The following is a 19,499-nucleotide window of genomic DNA, read 5'->3' as shown; positions in this document are numbered from 1 at the left end:
CCCTTCTGCCTGGGCTGGTGCAGCAGCGTCTCAGGCTGGAGCGATGCTGAACCACCAGCACACCAGGGCTCTTTGCTCAGTGTGTCTCTGAGCCGCTTTGAGGTGTACTTTCCACCTGAGCAATGGGAGCCACCAAAACAAACTACTGAAAGCAAGACATTGAAGTATGTTGCCAGGATTTTCAGTAAGAGGTGAAAAACGGAGTCTCTGAGGTCTTTCATGCTCGAGTGGAAACTAATATCAAAGCTCCATTGGTTTTGATGAAAGGAGAATTCAGCCCAGGGGTTGTGCCATTTAAGACTTCACAGACGAAAAAGTAACAAGTCTTCATGGTTCTACATGGGAATGTTTTTCTTTTCATTCTCATAGAACAGGTTTAAAAAAAGTACACTTGGCTTTTGGTTTCCATGCTACCATTTTGCTGCTGTTAAGGGAATGCAGCAAGAAGTAGCTAAGTATTAGTTTACATAATAATGTTTCCACATGGCTGTATTTAATTTCCAGTTGTAAATCCAGGTTCTACCAAATGCCACTCTCAGGCTGGTACATGTCCCTGTGAAACAGATACAGGGAATATTTCATGCTATAAATGGGGTATACAGTTCCACTTCAGCTGCCCATTAGGAAACTGCAAAAAGATCGCAACCTTCCTGAAAGGGAATCTGATTCATGCTTCTTAGAAGATGTTTAATATATTGACTGCATTATATAGAGACATGTATATAGTTGTTTTTCATAGTAAACATGTTTATTGCAAGTAGGCTTGTTTGAGATACCAGTAACAGGAATGTGGTCTTCTAGGAGCTAAGACCATAAAGGAAAGCTTTTATTTAAAAGGTGAGAGAGGGTGGATAAATGTATCTTGCAACTGTTCAACACGTCTCACACTTTAAAGTGACAAAAGCACCAGACTTTGCAGCTGAAGTTCCCTTCAGTTTGGCCCTGGACATGGCCTGATGGGGTTACACCAGCCTGGAAAGCATGCTCCCAATAAGACCTTTCTGCTGCCCGACTACAGGCAGCCTTCTCCACAGATGTCAGCTTCAGAAGTGTAGTCAGGGGTTTAAAGGACTGGAAATGGCTAAGATTTTCTTTGCTCTACACCTTGAACCACGGAGAGAATTATTGTCTGATTTTTTTTTGTTGTGTTGTTTGTTGTGAGTTTGTTTTGCTGGTTTGTTTTCGGTTTTGTTTGTTTGATTGTTTGGGGTTATTTTCCTGCATTTTTCTGCATGTGGTTTCACTGCCAGTGAAATTTTGCAGCAAATCTTGGACCACTTTGAGTTTTCTGGTTGCCATTACACTGCTCATGGAGTAATGCATTTATTATTGCTGTTGCAGTCTCTTTTAAAGTGATGGGGATGCCACCTTCAGTCTGACACCTTTGCTTTCTCTTGCTTTATCTATTATTTGTAATCAACAGGCATGAACTAGCATCACATGCATTCTCCCATTACCACAGCAGGTATCTGTTCTCCAAGGATAAAGAGTGCTAGCAAATGCTTTGTTTGCTGTCTTAATTTTCTGGCTGAATGCAAATTCTTTCCATCATCCCAGACAGCAGCAGAAGTCTCACTGTTGCCCTTAAACCCTATTTTTTTGAAGGCAATGGGACACTGATAAAAAGATGACCTACAGCAAAAGCAGTATTGTGCTAGCTGAAACAATTCAGCATAAAAACAAGCACTCTCAAATGAAGTCCTAAGATATAGACTTCTATATCCACAGGTCACCATGCAAAAATGCTCTCATTTTCAAAACACTGAGCATTAAAAATTCTTCCATGAAACTCGGTGGAGGGAGTATTTTTCCATCCTGTAGAAAGTTTTGAGCTGTTAAAACTTTTTTGTTTTAAACTGGGTTGGAAAGTGTAAATATGTGAACAACTGAATATGAATAACCAAAAGAACTTTTTTACAAAGTCAGTAAACAAAATTTGGTAACCGCAATATTTTGGTAAGTTTCAATTATTTCTATTTTTGTTTAGATTTCAACCTTTTTTACTAGGATTATCTTACATTTCAAGAAAAAAATCAATTTGGAAAACTAGACATTTTCATTTACTAAAAAAAAAAAAAAGACAAAAAAGAAAAAAAAAGTTCTCTTGATCATCTCCAAACTTTCTTACAAGAAATCGTTGTCTTGTTCCACAAAATGTTTTCATTTTGCTGACCTGGCATTTAATTTGCAAAGATCTAGCTGGAATGCTGCTGAGCACTTTTCACAACTACACTGCCTGCCACTGAGTACTTGGAACATTTCAAAATCCAGCCACATATTTTGTGGCCATTTCACCATTCATTCCAAAGTTAGATTCGCATTTTAGCTGCTGCTCAAAGCATTTAGCCATGGATTTCAGTTACACACCCTCACTCCTCCCTGTGAATAGAAGGTTGACTTTCTGTTTCTTTATGTGAAGACAGCAAACGTGAATGGAAATGGGATGTCTTTTGCTGCATGACTTCTGGATTTCTTCTGAATGTGATGAGTACAGTCAATGTTTTTCAGGTCTGGCTAACAACTTGATAAAGGAGTGTGAAAAAGAAAAATCCAACCTCTTAGAGTGAAGATTCTCACCCTCACACCTGTCAATATGAGGAAGATGGGACTGCTTTGCTGAATATACCCACGTTACAGGGATAGTCCCAAGTGAAACATTTTATCTTACACCCAAACTTCTGCATCCACAAATTCCTGGACTGCACAAGGTCCTTTTTAAGCTGGAAAGAGATGTTTCCCCCTTCTGAGCATGAGGTTTTTCAGGTACTTCAGTGTGCTCCTCAGCTGATGTTGCAGGGAAACAGTGGTGGTAGTTTGAACCAACTGGGTCTCTTAATGATGTAGCACCTAATGGTTTGTTTCCCAAGAGTGTAGTTTGTCTTCCCTGACTCTAGCTGTGTCAGGTTTGTGCATCTGGTCTCCGTTTGTAGCTTATTCTCCCACTGCAGTCAGTGAAGACATGGAAGTGCTGCAGAAGGTGATGTCTGCTCTGGGACAAGTGCCCGAGATGCAATCTTCGGTTATGGTTAACATCAGATATTGACAGTTCCTGAAGTGCAGCAAAATGAGTGCATCACTTACAAAATAGCACTGCTCTCTGCTGCCTTCAGAAACTCATAGCAGCAGGCTGAGTGGTGAGGGACATCTCATAGATGTGATCCTCATCTCACATTCCCTGATTCTTAGAACATTCCCCATGGGAGAGAGCCAGCCTCTCTGTTGACCAAACCCTGGATGAGGCTTACCTGGGCTCACGCAGGAAGCCTGTTGCAGAAAATCGTGCACTCCAGTTCTTCACCAACAAACTATCTTTCTTATGCTCAAGGTAATGTGCCTTACCGTAAAGAAAGAAATGTCCCTAATTTGTGGTTATTTACAGCACTGTAAATCAGGCACATGCCACGAAGTACCAATAAAAATTGTTTAAAATCAGCCTTAAATAGCTAAACTCTCAACAGCAGCTCATAAAATGAGACTTGGCAGTTCCTAGGTAGTTATGGTTAAATTGACAGTTCTTTTGGGAGTTAAGATAGCCAAAAGCAGTAGTAGTTAGGAGTGAAGTGATAGATGGTGGAGCTTGTTGGTTGAAGAGCCTCTATTGCATACTCCTGAGACTGCGTATCTTCTTTGGCCCTGGGCTGGGAGAAGGGAGATACCAGATTCTGTCAGTGAACACCAGCTTGTTGAGTCATACATCCTTCACCTATATGACCCTAGAAACTCCAAAGCCAGAAGAATGAGCTTTGGCGTGAAGGATCCCATTGCTGTCTGTATGTAACAGGAGACTTTTCAGTCAGGAAGAAAGATAGAATTAGAATCAAGTCCAAAACTGGCTGAAAGGAAAGTTAAGGAAATCTGAAGAAGGACCAACACCACAAATGAAAAAAAGCCCATCCATAAAGAAAACAGATCTCAGCTCCTTTTAAAAAGTCAGGTGCGTGAGTTATATTAGCCTCGAGCCAGGTCTAACTTCCGCTGCCAATAACCACTTCCACCGCCAATAACCCAGGCTGACATAACAGCAACATTAAGCAGGTTTGGGATTTTTTTTCTGTTGCATTAGGCATTCATGTCTCTTTTCCACTTTTTTTTTTTTTTTCTTCTTTTTTCACAAGGTACTTGTATTTTAGCCAACCTCCTCCCTTCTTGTTAAACAAGACGAGTTTCAAGATGGGGCCCAAACCTAAACACTGGCTCAAAAAACCAGCACTGTGAAAGCTGTGGGTCTGGGTCTCAATTCTGCTGCTAACGGGGATCGAGCACACACAAACACTGGCAAACCAGCTTGTAAAACATGAGCTCACATCCAGGCTGGATTCCTGCTGCCTCCCTTGCAGTGTGACAATTCAGCCCTTTGCATCATGATTCATCTCCCTTTTCTGCCCTGGCTAGCTGCGCCAAGTAGGTATTTCACCAGAGCAGCTCCCAACTATCAGTGTTCTTCTACACACAACAGCTCAGCCATGCAGAGCAGGATTATTGTCCTCTTTGAAATTCTGTATGAAAGTGCGGAGAAATTTGAGGATATAGCTGTGGACAAGTGAAGGCATAGAACAAGCAACGGTCCAAAATCTGCACAGACATGTCTGCACCATGCTGAGTCCAATCCATGCTCTGCTGGGGATCTTGATGTAGCAGCTCAGGCTTGATGCCCAACTTGGTTACCCAGTTTCTGAACAAGACCACAATTCTGTCCAGCTGGCTCAGAGCAGGCATGCAACCATCTGAGCTTGGCCATGGAAACAGGTCTTGGCCCTCAGGCCTTCATAAATGCTAGGATTTGTTTGGTTAGGAGCCTGGATCCCTTTGAGGTTCTTTCTGATTCTCCAAAAGTCTCACAGATTGTTCATAGTAACACAGGGATAAAAAATGGGTCTTCACACTTGAAGCCATCACTGTGACCACTGAACTGATGCTCACTGGACTTCAGAGTTGCTTATGGAGTACTGGAGGGTCCGGTGTCCTCAGTCTGTGCTGAGTCCAGGTTTCATTTTACTGCAAGTGACAGGCCAGGGTTCAAGAAAGCATAGTCACACTGAGGACTGAGTTGAAGTACAACCTGAGTTGAAGGCTTCATAGCAGAACATGAAATTTCACAGAAAGAAAATATTGGTATGTGTGAGAAAGTCAACCATGATAGAAGATGACTGCACCCTTTGCCACACAGCAAATGGGCATTTGAGGCAGCAGCCAGCCCAAGGAGCAGTCACAAGCTCTGTTGATGTAACTGCTTTTCTCTCCTGGCAGTACTGGGATCCCGGCTCTGCCAGGGTTGCTCTGAGATCCAAAGTGGTCTTTTGAATGCAGAAATTAGAAATAAGACTTGTATAGCCCTGGTGGAGCTCAACTTACAGGAGCTTTGTTGCAGCTCTGGGGGAGACTGGATGACTCTCATCTTTCATCCCACACAGGGATCTTACCAGCAGATAACACCCATCATGTCCCAGGGCTTCCTCAAGACTGAAAGAAAGAGAGGCATCATTGAACCTGAAAACCTCTGGAAGGATTCCTGAAGGAGGGTCAGAGCTTGGTGGCTGCAGTTCTGCTGTTTGGCAGTGCCTCGGTAGGCAGGGTGTGGTGTGCCCCACCAGCATGTGACCCAATAGCCCTGACTGGCCCTGAGTGATTCCTCACACCAGTATCCACTCACTGTGGTGAAGCAGGGAGAGAAGGCAGTTCCCTGGTGCTCCAGAGTGTCCCCAGAGCAGCCACAAATTCCTGTCCCCAGTGCAGGTTCCCTTTTGACTGATGCAGAATGATTCCCACGCTCTCTCCCACTGCTGGGGATGTCACAGGGGGTACAAAGAAGGACTTTCTGGGCATTAAGAGTATGGTGAGTTCTGGAAGCTCATGATAATCAGAGATCCTGCTCATTTTTATAATCAAGTTTGCTTTCTGTAACAGCATCTCACATTTGGTGTTGTGGATCTCCACTGCTGGATAGTTTAGGTGGATAAAAACATCATTTATCAACATCAGGGCACATAATGAAAAACTAGCTGAGTAAACTGATAATGAAGAAACAGGTTTAACCTCACATAGCCTTTCCCTTAGCCTAAGCTAAATCCATTCTTCCTTGCACAGCACAGAGGTGCTATCGACCTCCCTTCTCTTTTTCTTCTTCCAATCCACAGTGCAGTGGTTACTTAATGCACTTGTGTGTGGGCATCCAAGTCTAGCTGCCATCCTTTGCCAAACTCCAGTTAAAACTTAAGCCACCAAGTTATCAAAGGGCCTCAAAATGGCCCATGTGTAATCCCGGACTTGCTCTCAGTCTCCCTGGTGGAACTGCTTCACCTGGCATATGTATTTGTGTATTAGGCCACCAACTGAGAACTCAAGGCCACAAAGTAAGAACTCAGTGGTTGTAGCTGTTGTATGATGCTGGAAGAAGAGGCTGTAGTCCTGATCCCAATGTATGTTCTTACTATTGAGCAACCTGGCAAAACTGGAGCTCCTCTTACTCTCAGTGGTTTATAAGAGGTTGGGAGTGCTCAGCTCTTGCAAATGATGTGACAGAGTAGGTGGGAGCAGAATTAGTTAGGTTCTTCATGTTAGACTCAGGTACAAAATAGATGCCAAGAAGCTCAGCATCATTAGGATGTGGGTGTTTCTATGCATTCCCAACAGCGTAAATCGGGCTGTACATATTTCCTCAGGAACTCACATATCAACTAAATCCAAATCTCCACTGACATGTTGGATGGCCACAGATGTTGCAGTGGTATACTACATCAGATAAGAAGAACATAAAACCTGAAAGTGCCCACTAAAACCTTAGCTATCATCCCTCCCATGAAACTGGAGGAACTCGGCTGAGGCTCAAAAGTTAGGAGATCAGTTGCCCTGGGCTCCCTGTACTATGAGCACTTAACTTCTGGATGGGCTGATTGCATCTCCTTCTCCACCAAGGCTCCCCAGCCAGAGTGTATCCATGCATGGTACTGTAGACAAATGTAGCCTATACTCATAAAAACCCTTAAACAACCAAAGTCTTTCCCAGCTCATGGATCTCCTCTGGTGACTCAGGACAGTGATGAGCCATGGCTCCCTCTGCACCCCTCCAATGTGGAGGATTTATAAGCATCATGCCATGTTGCCATTAGCAGTTATTAGCCTAAACTCACTCAACAGTCATTTTCATCAGGGATGGGCTAAACTACTTCATGTAACCGTGCACCACAAAGTGTATTAATCAAAAGACTAGCATTCCTGCTTTCCCTTTGCCGATCGCATGCTTGTATCCCAATACAGAGAAACCCTTACTATAACGGGGAAACAGAAATGGAACTAAGCACGGATAAATGAATAATTGATTCAAACCAGCAAGACGTTGTTTGCAGTTATTTATTTTACTAAAATGGTTACATATGTTGAAACGAAGAAGAGCAATAATAATAATGTTTGTTTTTCCAATATCATAAATAATTATTGAGTCTTCATTAGCTGTTGGCTCAGCACTGATCATGATTTTTGTTATTTAAAAAACCACACACATAATTCATTAGAATTTGTGTTTTCAGAAAACTCTAAAGCAGCAGTAGAAAAAAATAAATTAAAGGAAATGGTAACAAGAAATTATGCCAAGTATTTCTTAAATTTAAAACCCACTTGATGTGTTTTACAGATTATTTTTTGTGCTTTGATAATTTAAAAAAAAAGAACCATGAACAACTTATTTATACAATGGCTTGTCTTCAGTTTTACTCCAGAGAAGTCCCCAAAAGTACCTTTTTTACGGGACAAATTTTGTTGTCATTTATGTAGACAAAACCACTGCGAATACTTCTAACAGAAAAATTTGTCAAAACCATCAATTTATTGTCACAAAATATTTAATACCAGAATAACTTATAATAGTATGAACAAAAGTGAAGTATTAACTCACTGCTATTAGTTATAAACTCACATTATTATGCCAAAATCCAGTAAAGTATCAAAAATTAATGTCATGGAATCTTAGACACATAATGATGCAAGTCAGTAAAACATATACTTCAACTGTTCATACAGTCATGACATACGTTTCTTGCTTGGCACTTTAAGTCATTGCAAATCAGCAATTTAGAAAACAAAGTAAAAATATATATGTACAAAATATTTTCATATCAAATAATTTTCATTGTACACTAAATAAACCCAACAACATGTTATGTTACAACAAGAAGTTTCCTAAGAAGTCACACCAAGGCTGATATTTGCAATGGATCTTGGCTATTTTAGTGCAACTGGAAAGCCTATACTTGCAATTTTTAGTTTCATCATTAGCACAGTCCTGCTTCCACTGAAGTGGGAGTTCTGCCATTGAATTCAGTGGGAGCAGGACTTAAGTCTTGTTCACTGATGGCTCACCAAAAAGAAAAACGAGGAAAGCGACAAGTAGGAAAAATCCTGACAGGATACCCACAGGAAAAAATCCAAATTCTAGCAACAATCAGCTCTTTTCCAGTTTTCTGTAACTGATTCAGTATAAATCATTTTTTGGCTTTGCCACGTTTATTCAAGCACTGTAAACCTCATTAAACTATTGTTATATGACTTGAGACTAACTTGTACACCTACCTCCCAATAAAACTTAAAAATAAACCTGGTTTTATGCTAGTTATTACACTCAATAGCAGTCAAGTTTAGAGACATGACATTTAATACATGGCTTAGTATCTACTTGAAAAACTCCCACCTTAAATGCTAAGCTTTTCAATGTTTCTTTTCCCATCTGTGTTTCTAATTTCAGCTTTGATAGTTTATATTATAGCTTTTTTCTCACTGAAATGTGAACTGTCAATCAACTGTCCTCATTTATGCAGTACATACAAAATTAAAATGATTAAATCACATTAAAATAATAATTTCTACCATGGAAACTTTTTTGAGCTCCATTGCAAATAATAAATGGCACCATAGATTTAGTTTTGTACCAGAATAAACTTCTATCAAAACTTCAGTTAGTCACTAGCAAAGCTTTAAAATTATAGAAATTCAACTTGAATTTACAGCTAGTCTGGCTGGAACCTTCTCAACTAGAAATCTTCAATGAGCAATACAGCTGGGAGCGTATGTATAAGTTCAAAATAATCTGAACAATTAACTTATTTCCTAAATTTGTGTGTTCTAGAGTATTGCACTTTTCAAAGAAATGATTTTGGTATCTCAATATACTGCATATACAGGTAAGAAACATGCATAACAACCTCATTGTCACTTTGACAAAACATACTGTACAATTTTTATAACACTGTTGATTAAAAAAAGAGAGAAAATGATGTAACAACTTCATTAAGACTCGTCAATTTGTACAAGTCAAATAAGCACAATTCTCCAGGGCTTCCAGCAGTAATGTGTTTAGCCCTAGGCTGCTTAAGCCCACTTGGAATAATATACAAAGTTTAAGCATTATGGCATTGTCATTTTGAGGCATAATACTGTAATACTATGCCCACGTTATAGCTTATTTTTTGAAAGCAAGGCACTTACTGTAATAGCAATGCAAACATGTTATGCGCACTTTGATTAACATAAAATAAGTTAATGTTTTGATAAAAACAGGGGGTTTTATAATTTACATGCCTTTTATAGAAGCAATTGAACATTTCATTTAATACAATGAAAACGTCTGAGTCAGAAAGGAACATTATTTTTTTAAACTGTAAAAGGGGTCTATTTTCCACATTTGCCTCATATCTGTGAATCTGATTTTGCTAAAAACCAATGCTGAGAGGAAAATGTCTGTTTGACAGGAAAAAGAAAAAGGACCCATCTCTTAAAACTGCTGAACTAACGGCACTTTAACAGTCTTTACTTCTGATATATGTGATGATTTCTGAATGATGCAGCTGGTAGTTCCCTGCAGTTTATCCTTCCCCTGGGCAAGGTTCGTTAGGGCCATAGCTGCGTTGATCTCCTTCCAGTATGTTTCATCTTTGCTGGTTCCTTTTCTGTTAGCTGCACTAGATTCAAGCAATAACAAATATTTACAGGTACAGCTTACATAGCTACATGATGTCAGGAGAACCATAATAATAATAATTTTGGAAAACTGTGAAGTTCCTTACTCACCTTTCACACTTATTTGGTCCATTCTCCAGAGTTTCTGAAAACAGAAAATAGAAAAAAAAAAAAAAAAAAAAGAAGACGTCTACTTTCTCTTAATAGTTTTTAAAATGACCAAGTTCATTGAATAGGTACATGGAAAAATAACACAAGATTAATAACAAAATTGATACCAGATTTCCCAATAAAATCTTTGTTTGGACACATATTAAGGGTCAGCTTCACACAAGCATCTGCCTGGAGAAATCTACACTGAGCTTGGAGCAGGGCACATGTCAAAAAAAAATGCTGTGGGGAGATTCCCAAGACATGACCTTACAGAAAAAGGCTTTGGCAAGGCAGAACCTCACTGAGTCTCACCAGAACTCCACTGGTAGAACTGGTGCTGTACCCTGCCCAGTGCACCCCATACCAGTCCTGCCTGGGAAAACGTATTTTGGTTATTTTGGTGATAGTCAGAATAAAGCTGGTCTTGGAGGGTCACCTATATTTTGCAGGACATAAGGAACTGCAAAACTTAAAAATCAGCTTCATTGCCCTTCAGTGAATGCCCTTCTTGTATGCACTAAAAATAGGACTTTCACCCCCCCACACAGGATTTGTGTGGTTTTTAATGCGCCCCTTTCCTAGCCGGGGACCCCGTCACAGCAGAGGCTGAGAAGGACACAAGCAACAAGCACACTTGGTTCCCAGCCTGCAAAGATGGAATTGCATCATGGGCATAATCTACACTTCCCCATCAAGAGTCACATTTGTTCATTCATTAAGTCCTCATGTTGCAGAGAAGCCAGAAATATTTACCAGGCAGAAATGTATAAGATTTATTCAGTTGGCTTGCTCTTCTGACACAGAAACACTTCATAGAGGAGCAAGAAACGGATACCTAACTGCAATGCCTATGGAGAACCACTCAAACAAAAGAAACAACACCAGCATGAGCACTAATGCATACAGGGCCCAAAAAGCCCCTAAACACAGCATAAATCTCATGCAGTAATGCCCTTCCTTATGAAGCTGGGTTCCCAACTAAAAATCAACCTTATTGCTAGATTTCCATCAGATTATTAATTAAAAGTCGATGTTTTCTTTCAACAAAGCTTCCAGTGGCATAGGTCCCAAAGCTCATTGCAACTCTTGATAGCTCTTCACTGACAAGAGACTTTGCCCAACACTGACCAGCAACCCGTCTTCTCCTCCAGCCAATGCGTATCGGCTGGCTCAGCCCAGCCACCCTCCCCAGCACTTGGAGGGGACCACTGAAGACAACAGTCTCACCAAAGAAATGCAGGTGGACCAGCTGTTATTTCAGAGGTCAGATGTTTCCCAAGCTGTGTGACTTAGCAGGCCTCCATCCTTTTGCAAATCAGCTTTTTAAATAAATGTCTACAAGTGATCAAAGTTTACATTTTGTTCCAACAGAGCACATCTTAAATCAGTATCTCTTAAGCTCTCCTAGATGAATGCTCAAATGGGATTCAAGAGAGGGAAACTCAACCTAAACAGAGGAGAGGCAACCAAGAAAACAGAAGCCATTTGATCCAGAGAGAGGTACAGAATTACACCAGAAGTCTCCTTCTTCATGCTGTAGTTACAAATAATTTTTTAGCTTTGCTTTTTTTTTTTAATAGAATTTTAAAGAGGAGGCTTATGACTGAATAGGTCAGTAGGTATAGAAATGGAAATGGCAAGTAATAGAGAACATTGTTGCCAGAGCAAACCTGGCTATAAATATACCTCTCTCAAGCATCTGTCAGTTTCTTTTGCTGTTGGAAAATATTTCGTATGAACAAAAAAATTGCTTGTACAAACTTCTGAGGAAAGTAGGTGTGAATGGTGACACACATTCCAATTCCAGTGTTTATTTGAAGGAGTATTTGCAAATATTTTTTACTGGTGTTTAGCCAGCTCTAAAAGCAAGCAGCTTGCCCATGCTACATAAAAGCAGTAGCAAAGCTAAAAAATAAAATCCAGGAGCAAAGAGCGTTCTTCAACTTTGCTGAAGATTTTTCTTGAATTACAAGTCTTTTTAAGTTCCATTTAGATTTTATGGTTTGGTGGTTTTTTTCCAAATAAATAATCTATGTCAAAGAAACTCGAAACTGGGTTACAATAAAACCATCACTGATAATTTGCAAAGCTCTTGCTAATAACTGCTGTAAAAGCATGTTAGTACAATGAAGTCTGAAAATCCATCATTCTAAAGCACAGGCCCCCTTTTTCTTGCCAAAAATCCTTTTCTGCTACACCAAACCTCTTACAGCATATCCTAGTTTGCACTGCCATAGCATCCAAGCAGCTCACATCTGTCTGAACAGCCCTTAAGTGAAGGAAATAAGTATTAGCACCCTGTTGTGTATGGGGATAACCACACTGAGAGAGACAAACACCATTCCTCATGCTTTCCTTGATGTCCTGTTGGTCAAACCAATTTGTTCCAACTCAAAAGGAAGAGTAGGGTTCACCTCACTTGCCATGAACCTGCCATCTAAGCCATATACCTTTATCCAGGCTAGTTGTCCAGACTATATTCACAAACAACATAGATGTCCTCCAATAAACGGTTTCAGCTCTCCTAACACCACAGTGCAACACCCTTGAGTGCTGCTGCAAAACCAGACCACAAAGCCCTGTTGTACAGCCACCTCCTCCCACTGTTTCCCTTTATCACCTTCATCACTTTTATCCCATCATCACCTACATGGATAAGCTGTGAGCTGAATGAAGGGAGGACCATATCTCTCCTTTACCGATCAATCTGCTGATGTAACTACAGCCTTAACTGCTTAGCTCAGCCTGGAAGAATCGCAGTATAGCCATGTCTAGCTCTTCACTGACAAGAGAGGGAACGTAGATGGCAAAATTTTATCAATTAAAAAACAAAAACAAAACAAAAACCAACAGTGAATCTTGTTCTACGCTTTGCTTTTTCTTCATCTTTTGCAATTTACCTGCTCTACTCATGACCATAACACGAACTAAAGCTTTTGATAATTAAAGCTTTTGATATTTGACATATCTGCACAACACTTGCAAAGTATATTTCAACTGTAAAAGCAACATTTTGGTGAGACTGTTTCACTAATATTATCAAAGAACAGAATTCTTAATATGGAAAGTGTTTGATTTCTTGACCATGGCACAACATGTTCCCAGATTTTTTCTCTGAGGCAATGAGGAAATGGCACTGGGACTGGATAACAACTCCAGAAATGGTGATGGCAATAAAGGAAAAATGGTGCAGCATACTTAGTATCTCTGAGTAGCCTCAACTAAGGACTCAGCTAAGAGCAAGTACTGATGGGCAGACCTGACCCTTCACTTAGGAGCCCTCTCTCACTACATGAGAGGGAGCACATTTTACAAGGTACCACAGAGGCACCATAGCTGCTCCCTCCAAGCACTGTGGTTAACACACCTTAGGTAGCAGCCACCTCTGGCCTCTGCTGAAAAAATGTGGTCCTCTCACAAGCTGGATCAAGGTAGGCTGTCCCACAAATTTCAACACCTACAGACTTGACAAGCTTAGATCAATGTGTGAAGTGACACAAGAGAAAGTCAATGCCGATGCATTATTATATTCCACGCTGTTCTCAACACTTATTTGATAGGGTGTACACTGAGGTCTATCAACAGCATACTACTAGCCAGCACAAATAACCTTCCTAAATAAACTATCTATAGTTAAGTCTATTTAATATTAAATATTGCAAATATCTTTTTGTTGCAAGTTTGGAAAGTACTTAAAACAGTAGTTGTTTGCTCTAAAAATGGAAAGTTTTAAGTACTAGGAAAATGGAAATTCAATCATTTATAATTAAGGATTGTAATTTACACCTCACTTTCTGGTGCTTCATTCTGCTCCCACTTAGTTGCAAGCATCCAACGAATCAGCTTTTGCCTGGCCAGGAATGTCTCATTCTGCTCTCACCATCCGCCCAAAGAAACCAGCAAGGCGGGATATTTGTTCTCTCTTGTTTATAATAGGAAGTCACTATAAATCACTTACCAATGGAATCCTGTATACCTTTCCATTAGTAGGAGTTTTCAGTATACAGTTTACTGTAGCATGCAGAGCCAAGAGTGTAGCCACTGGACAATACCAGCTTTGTGATATAGTATGGGATTTTTCAGGACACACATAATTATTAATAATATGTGTAGCATACATTATTTTTTTTTCACCACGAAATTTCTACAGAAATATTCATTGGCTGATCCTGACAGCTCTCTTGCAAGGTAGTCTGCAGTACCATTTTAGCAGAGATGGAAATGAGTCTCAGAAGTCCAAAGACAACATGCCTAGGCAATACTTCGACCATTTCAAATGCATTTAAGAGCAGAATTTTCCAGATTTTCTTTTGTTCTTCTTCTATCAGAAAAGCCCACTCAAAGAAAATAAATCCCAGGGTTCTTGCAGGCAAACCATCCGTAAACTGGACAATAGCATCACTTACCTCCAGTATATTGCCATTACACCTTACTGTTGTCCAAATAATATACAAATAATTCACAAGAAGATATACATCTAAGTACATACACATTGCCTTTTTATGTACTGCATCGAACCTTAGAGAAGAAAGCCAGAGCGACAATGCTGTAGCACATATTCCTACTCAAATTTACAAAATACAAACACTCTCTGACTACATGGTGCTTGAGGCACATTCGAATATTTCAGAACAATTCAGACCCTTAGTGTTCGCTGAGTCCAGACTAATAACTTTTATATACTTGGATGACTTCGGGGGTGTGCTGAATAATGTTAATTACAGTTACATTTTATTCTTTGGATCTAGGAATATCACGTGTGTGGTGATGAACTGACTTCACCTAAAGGCACTGCCGGGAACAGCAAAGGAAAGACCAACCACTTACGTAGGAACAAGAAACATCCACGTTGCTCCCCTGCTCGATGTTTTATACAGCTCAAGCCAAACAGCAAAACTGGCTTAAAACCCTGCTTTGTGTTATCAGGTAACACTGACAAATCAAAGATGGCTTGAAACCAACAGGGGAAAGAATGTGTGAATGAGGGAATGAGACAGAGAGGAAAGGGTACAAAACATTATGTAGTCAGGAAAAAAATGGACACAGAAGTCAAGGCACAGTAGGTCAGTCCCACATGACCGTAATATTTCTTGAAGCTACTTAAACATGTACAGATTCCTGATGAATTACACACTTTCTACCTTAAAATGGAGAGGAAAAAAGAACTGCTGGCCCCAAATGGTGAACACTATAAAATATTTGTTGGTTCAGTAAAAGGTCCTGTATAACTTATCTTCATTTAAAAATTGGCATCGTTATTCAGCTGTTTCTCTCTCTGCCTCTCCTGAACTTTCTTTTGTTGGTTTTGGAGACTCTGGCTTAACATGTGTTGACCAGCATTTTCAAAACAAGCAAGAGGATGAAAAAAAGGGAGGAACAGGAAATAAATTGGAGCAGCTGAATGAAAAATGAAGTTTACACATGTGAGTAAATTAGTGGTGAGATGAGGTATTTGTGTAGGTCACACACACACACACACACACACACACACTCCTTCACTCTACTATTTTCCAAACCGCTATTGCAGGGCACATACAACTTCCAGATCTCTGGTTCTCCAAGAACAAAATCGGGCTAGCTGGAGTTAATATTCCTGTACTTTTCTGCATTGACGCAGCTCCTTTCCTCTCAAAGGATCCCAAACTAAGCCATGAATCACACATCACTAACATTTACTCACATCTGGGGAGGGAAGGTGGCTTAGCACAGTCTGCTCAGCAGTGCAAGGGAGGGAAAACTGTAGCCCAGAACACCAGACCAGGCCCTTTCCTCTTAAAAGAAATGTCATTTCATCTTAGTGCAAAGACTGTAGCACCTTTTGAAAAACCCAAGCACAGCAAACCTCAGCTCCTCTAGCTTGAACTGGAGGAAGACGGAGTTGGCCTTCCCATGCTCACGCTTGGGAGTTCTCCCATTTTGAACCTGATGTGAACATATAAAAGAGTTTCTGAATGCAAATATCACTCAACCAGAGACCCACACTATCAAAGACTTTCTAGACATAAATGGGATTTCTGCAATCCAGCACAGTAACTCTTAAGATCCTTTTCCTTTTGCACCACCCTCCCAGGTTTCCCCACAGAGATCAGACCTATTAAGGATGAATTACAGAGAAGCACATACAGGAAAACTCATGCTGGAAGACACTCCAAACTGCAGAGTCTCCTACAGAAACATTCCCAAACTTGTCATGGCGGTTGATTTACCGCAGACCCTGGGCCGTCTTCACACAGGGTCCGCTCAGTTTTGTTCCTTGTGAAGCCACTTCTGCCCAGAGCAGGTCTGGGCAGGTCCACGTGAATCTACCCAGCCAGGGCAGGCAGTGCTTGTGCAGCAGAGCCTTTTGGTGGAGGGATGAAAGTCCCCATTTCAGTTTCAGGCGACCTATGGCTGCAGACATGGTAAGGCAGCGTGACCTGCAAGTATGTGTGATACCAACTGCAGCCGGTCAGATCTCAAGGGGGTACCAGATTTCTACTGACAAAGATTTATTACCATGTCCTTTTGTTGGGCAGGAGGAGGAAAGCTGTCAGAAACTTGCAGGAACAAGCTCTGGGCCCAGGCTCTAGAGAAAACTCCCTTTCAGCAAAGCTGTCATTTACCACTGATCTCCCTTTCTTCCAGGAGGAGGTTATGGAGCAGCTTGTAATGAAACCACCCTCACAACCCCATTACTTCACTCCTTTGGCTCCACAATGACACCCAATATAATGACTGGCCTGTCATCAGCCGTTGCGTCCTTTCAGATGAACAAAGTGCACAATGACAATTTATGTTCACAGTGACAGCTACAGTGAATATTTTTCCCTGTTCACCCAGTGTTTTGTTTAGTTTCGTTTTTCCAGGAAGAGCTTTAGCACTGGTCTGACTTCTTTTGTTAAGACCCATAGGTTGGGTCGTGCCAATGTTGGAAATATCCCTTTGCCATCACTCTTCAGACCAAGTCTTTCCAGGGAAAATGTTATTTGAAATGTACTTCTTGTAAAAAATCATGAGATGTAAGATTTAACTATGATGGACTGGTACCTCTCAAGTATTTTTGCTGAATATCTGGGAACTTGAAGATTTTTTTTTTCCCCTGTGTAGCCTGGAGCCTGCTGAAGTGGGAGTAGGCATCTAGTTACATTTTAATACATGTGATTTTTATAAAATGAGTGTACATGCCCACAGAGACTGGGATAGGTGTATTTTATAAACCATAAAAGAGAATTGAGTTTGCAGGTCTATATTAACATTTGTATTAATAAGTGCACTGAAAGCCTCGCATAATAGTAGGCATGGTGCAAATGGCCTTACAGTCTTGGGCTGTGCACCTGCATGGAAGAATTTATGAGTTAGCAAAGTAGATACAAACCTGGTGTAAATCACTCCATTGTTCGTGCTGTCACAACTGGCTCTAAATTTCCCATGACCAGTGACAGTGTGTTCTCCTTGGTGAGATGTAGGACACCGTGTGAGACTTGTTTTCTTAGCCAGACTTTAGTAGAGCTTATAATGGGAGTCAGGGCTGTGTAATGTTGAAGGCGAGTTGTTAACGAACAGGCGGTTATATGGTATTATGTTGTTTTCAAGTTTGCTGCAAAGCTGACTGGAACCAAATCTTTACTCATTGAGTTGGCATGTAACTAACAGCGTAATGTTGTCAGATTCCTTGGCGATAGTCTCCCTCATGCATTTCATAATGGATAAACAAATATCTGATTTAGGCTTCATTTTTTTGGTGTTATTTAGAAAGGGATTTACAGCATGTGCTGTGCTGACTGAAAAGATGAAGTAGTCCTCCTATTGCAAACCATTATGGGTTAACAGTGAAAGCCAAGTTAGGCAGCAGAGAAAGGAGAGCGTGAAATAAAGAAAAGAGAAAGGAAAGAGGAAGAAAAAACAACAAAAAAATAAAAAAGGAAAGGCTGGAAGATGTTGAAAAAAGGAAAAGATAAAATGGCAAATTAAGATTCATTAGGAAAAAGAAGAATAAGGAGTATGAAGGGAGAAAATGTACCGCTGTGTTTATTTTCTTTATTTTTCATAAAAAAATATCCTTTTCCCACCCAGGAATCTCACTGTTGTGCAGGCAGGCACGTTCAGGCTTTCACTCTGGATCTAAAAAGTTTAATTGGGAACCCTTAAAGCCTAAAATAAGGCTTTAAAAGTAAAAAGCTGAAGTCAAATGCAGCCAGGGTAAGCACTATTACACTCCAGCCTGCTTGTTTTTCATTAAAAAAGCGGGGTGAAAGGGAGAGTTTCAAAGCCATATTTCAACCCTAGGCTGACACTACAGCAGTAAAATCTGATTTTGTTATGCTAGTTGGCTGTGGGTTTGGGAGCAGACCCTACATATGCGGTGCAATGTTATGATATGAATGTGTGCACACAGGATATTTTCAGAAGCCTCCTGCAGAATTTGGAGAAACGTGCCCCCCGGTTCCCGCGGCCCTGCTCGCAGGAGCCAGCTCCTCTCCGGCCCCTGGGAGCCCAGCAGGCTCAAACATGGCACATGCTGCACAAAGGCGATTTAAATTACAAGGAGCTGTATTTTCAGGCAAGTGGAGGAACTTCTAAGCGAGTGCCAGAACTGATTTCCAGGGCATGTTTAGCCAGCAGCTAAAGAACGGATAAGTCTGTCAGGGAGAGAAAATTCACTGTTTCTTTCACTTGCCTGTAAGATAAAGAAGAGACAGATGAATATGATCTTTTCAAATGTAGTTGCTTCCATCTACTCCATGGGCTACTGTGATGTGCACAATACTTATGCCCAAATACTAAACCCCAGGTATCTAAGTTATTGTGCTCCGTGCAGTCACTAGCATAAAGAATTCAAGCAGCTTGTAAGGAAGTGCATAAGCATATACAGGGCTCCAAGAGTCAAACAGCCCTACAAATGGCTGTAGGTTGCAAAACTGGTTCATGGTAACTGCAGACAACTGTTGCACAACAGATCGTGCAAATGAATGGATCGCGTGTAAAATTTTAAAAATTATTCATATCTATGAGGAGATACAGATGTATTCATATATATATGTGTGTTTGCTTCTATCTGATGTGTGCATAAAAATGGGAATGTCTAAGGAGTCTGCCTTCCCACTAAGTGTACTATGTGATACAGCAGCACAATCACACGTGGTATTTTCTGGATGGGCCTGCTCCAGGGCTGAACCAGGAGCAGCAGCTGAGACCTTTCCCTGCACAACTTCAGAGCCCTGGCATAGCAGCTGCAAGGCTGTTGTGGGAGGGGAACACAAGAAGATAACAGGTAGTCAGCTGGATCCAACAATGCCAAGTAAATAATGTTAATGACTGACAGTGGCTCTGTTTCTACTACAGGTTTGTGTGGAGGGCTGGACGAGCTGTTTTAACCAACGTTTTCACAGATGCCATAGTACATTCCCCAGTCTCCCGACTAC

At 40.8% G+C, this 19,499-nt stretch overlaps 1 protein-coding gene across 5 annotated transcripts in view; it reads right to left on the bottom strand.

Annotated features, from left to right (window-relative positions):
- Window positions 1-7,333: 7,333 nt before the first annotated feature.
- The window catches only part of MKX (mohawk homeobox), a 48,146-nt gene continuing 35,980 nt past the window's right edge, over window positions 7,334-19,499 (bottom strand). For 4 of the 5 annotated variants that reach the window (XM_065050679.1, XM_065050680.1, XM_065050676.1 and 1 more), the window contains 2 exons: window positions 10,057-10,090; window positions 7,334-9,947 (listed from right to left, as the gene is read on the bottom strand). In XM_065050679.1, coding sequence (XP_064906751.1) covers window positions 9,761-9,947; window positions 10,057-10,090 — 221 coding nt within the window. In that variant the 3' untranslated portion in view covers window positions 7,334-9,760. The remainder of the gene's footprint in view (window positions 9,948-10,056; window positions 10,091-19,499) is intronic. The other variant, XM_065050678.1, reaches the window with a different exon arrangement.

This window comes from Columba livia, chromosome 2 (genome assembly GCF_036013475.1).
Source record: "Columba livia isolate bColLiv1 breed racing homer chromosome 2, bColLiv1.pat.W.v2, whole genome shotgun sequence".
NCBI lineage: Eukaryota > Metazoa > Chordata > Aves > Columbiformes > Columbidae > Columba > Columba livia.
Note: the sequence above shows the minus strand (reverse complement) of the source record. Positions and strands in the feature narration are given on the sequence as shown.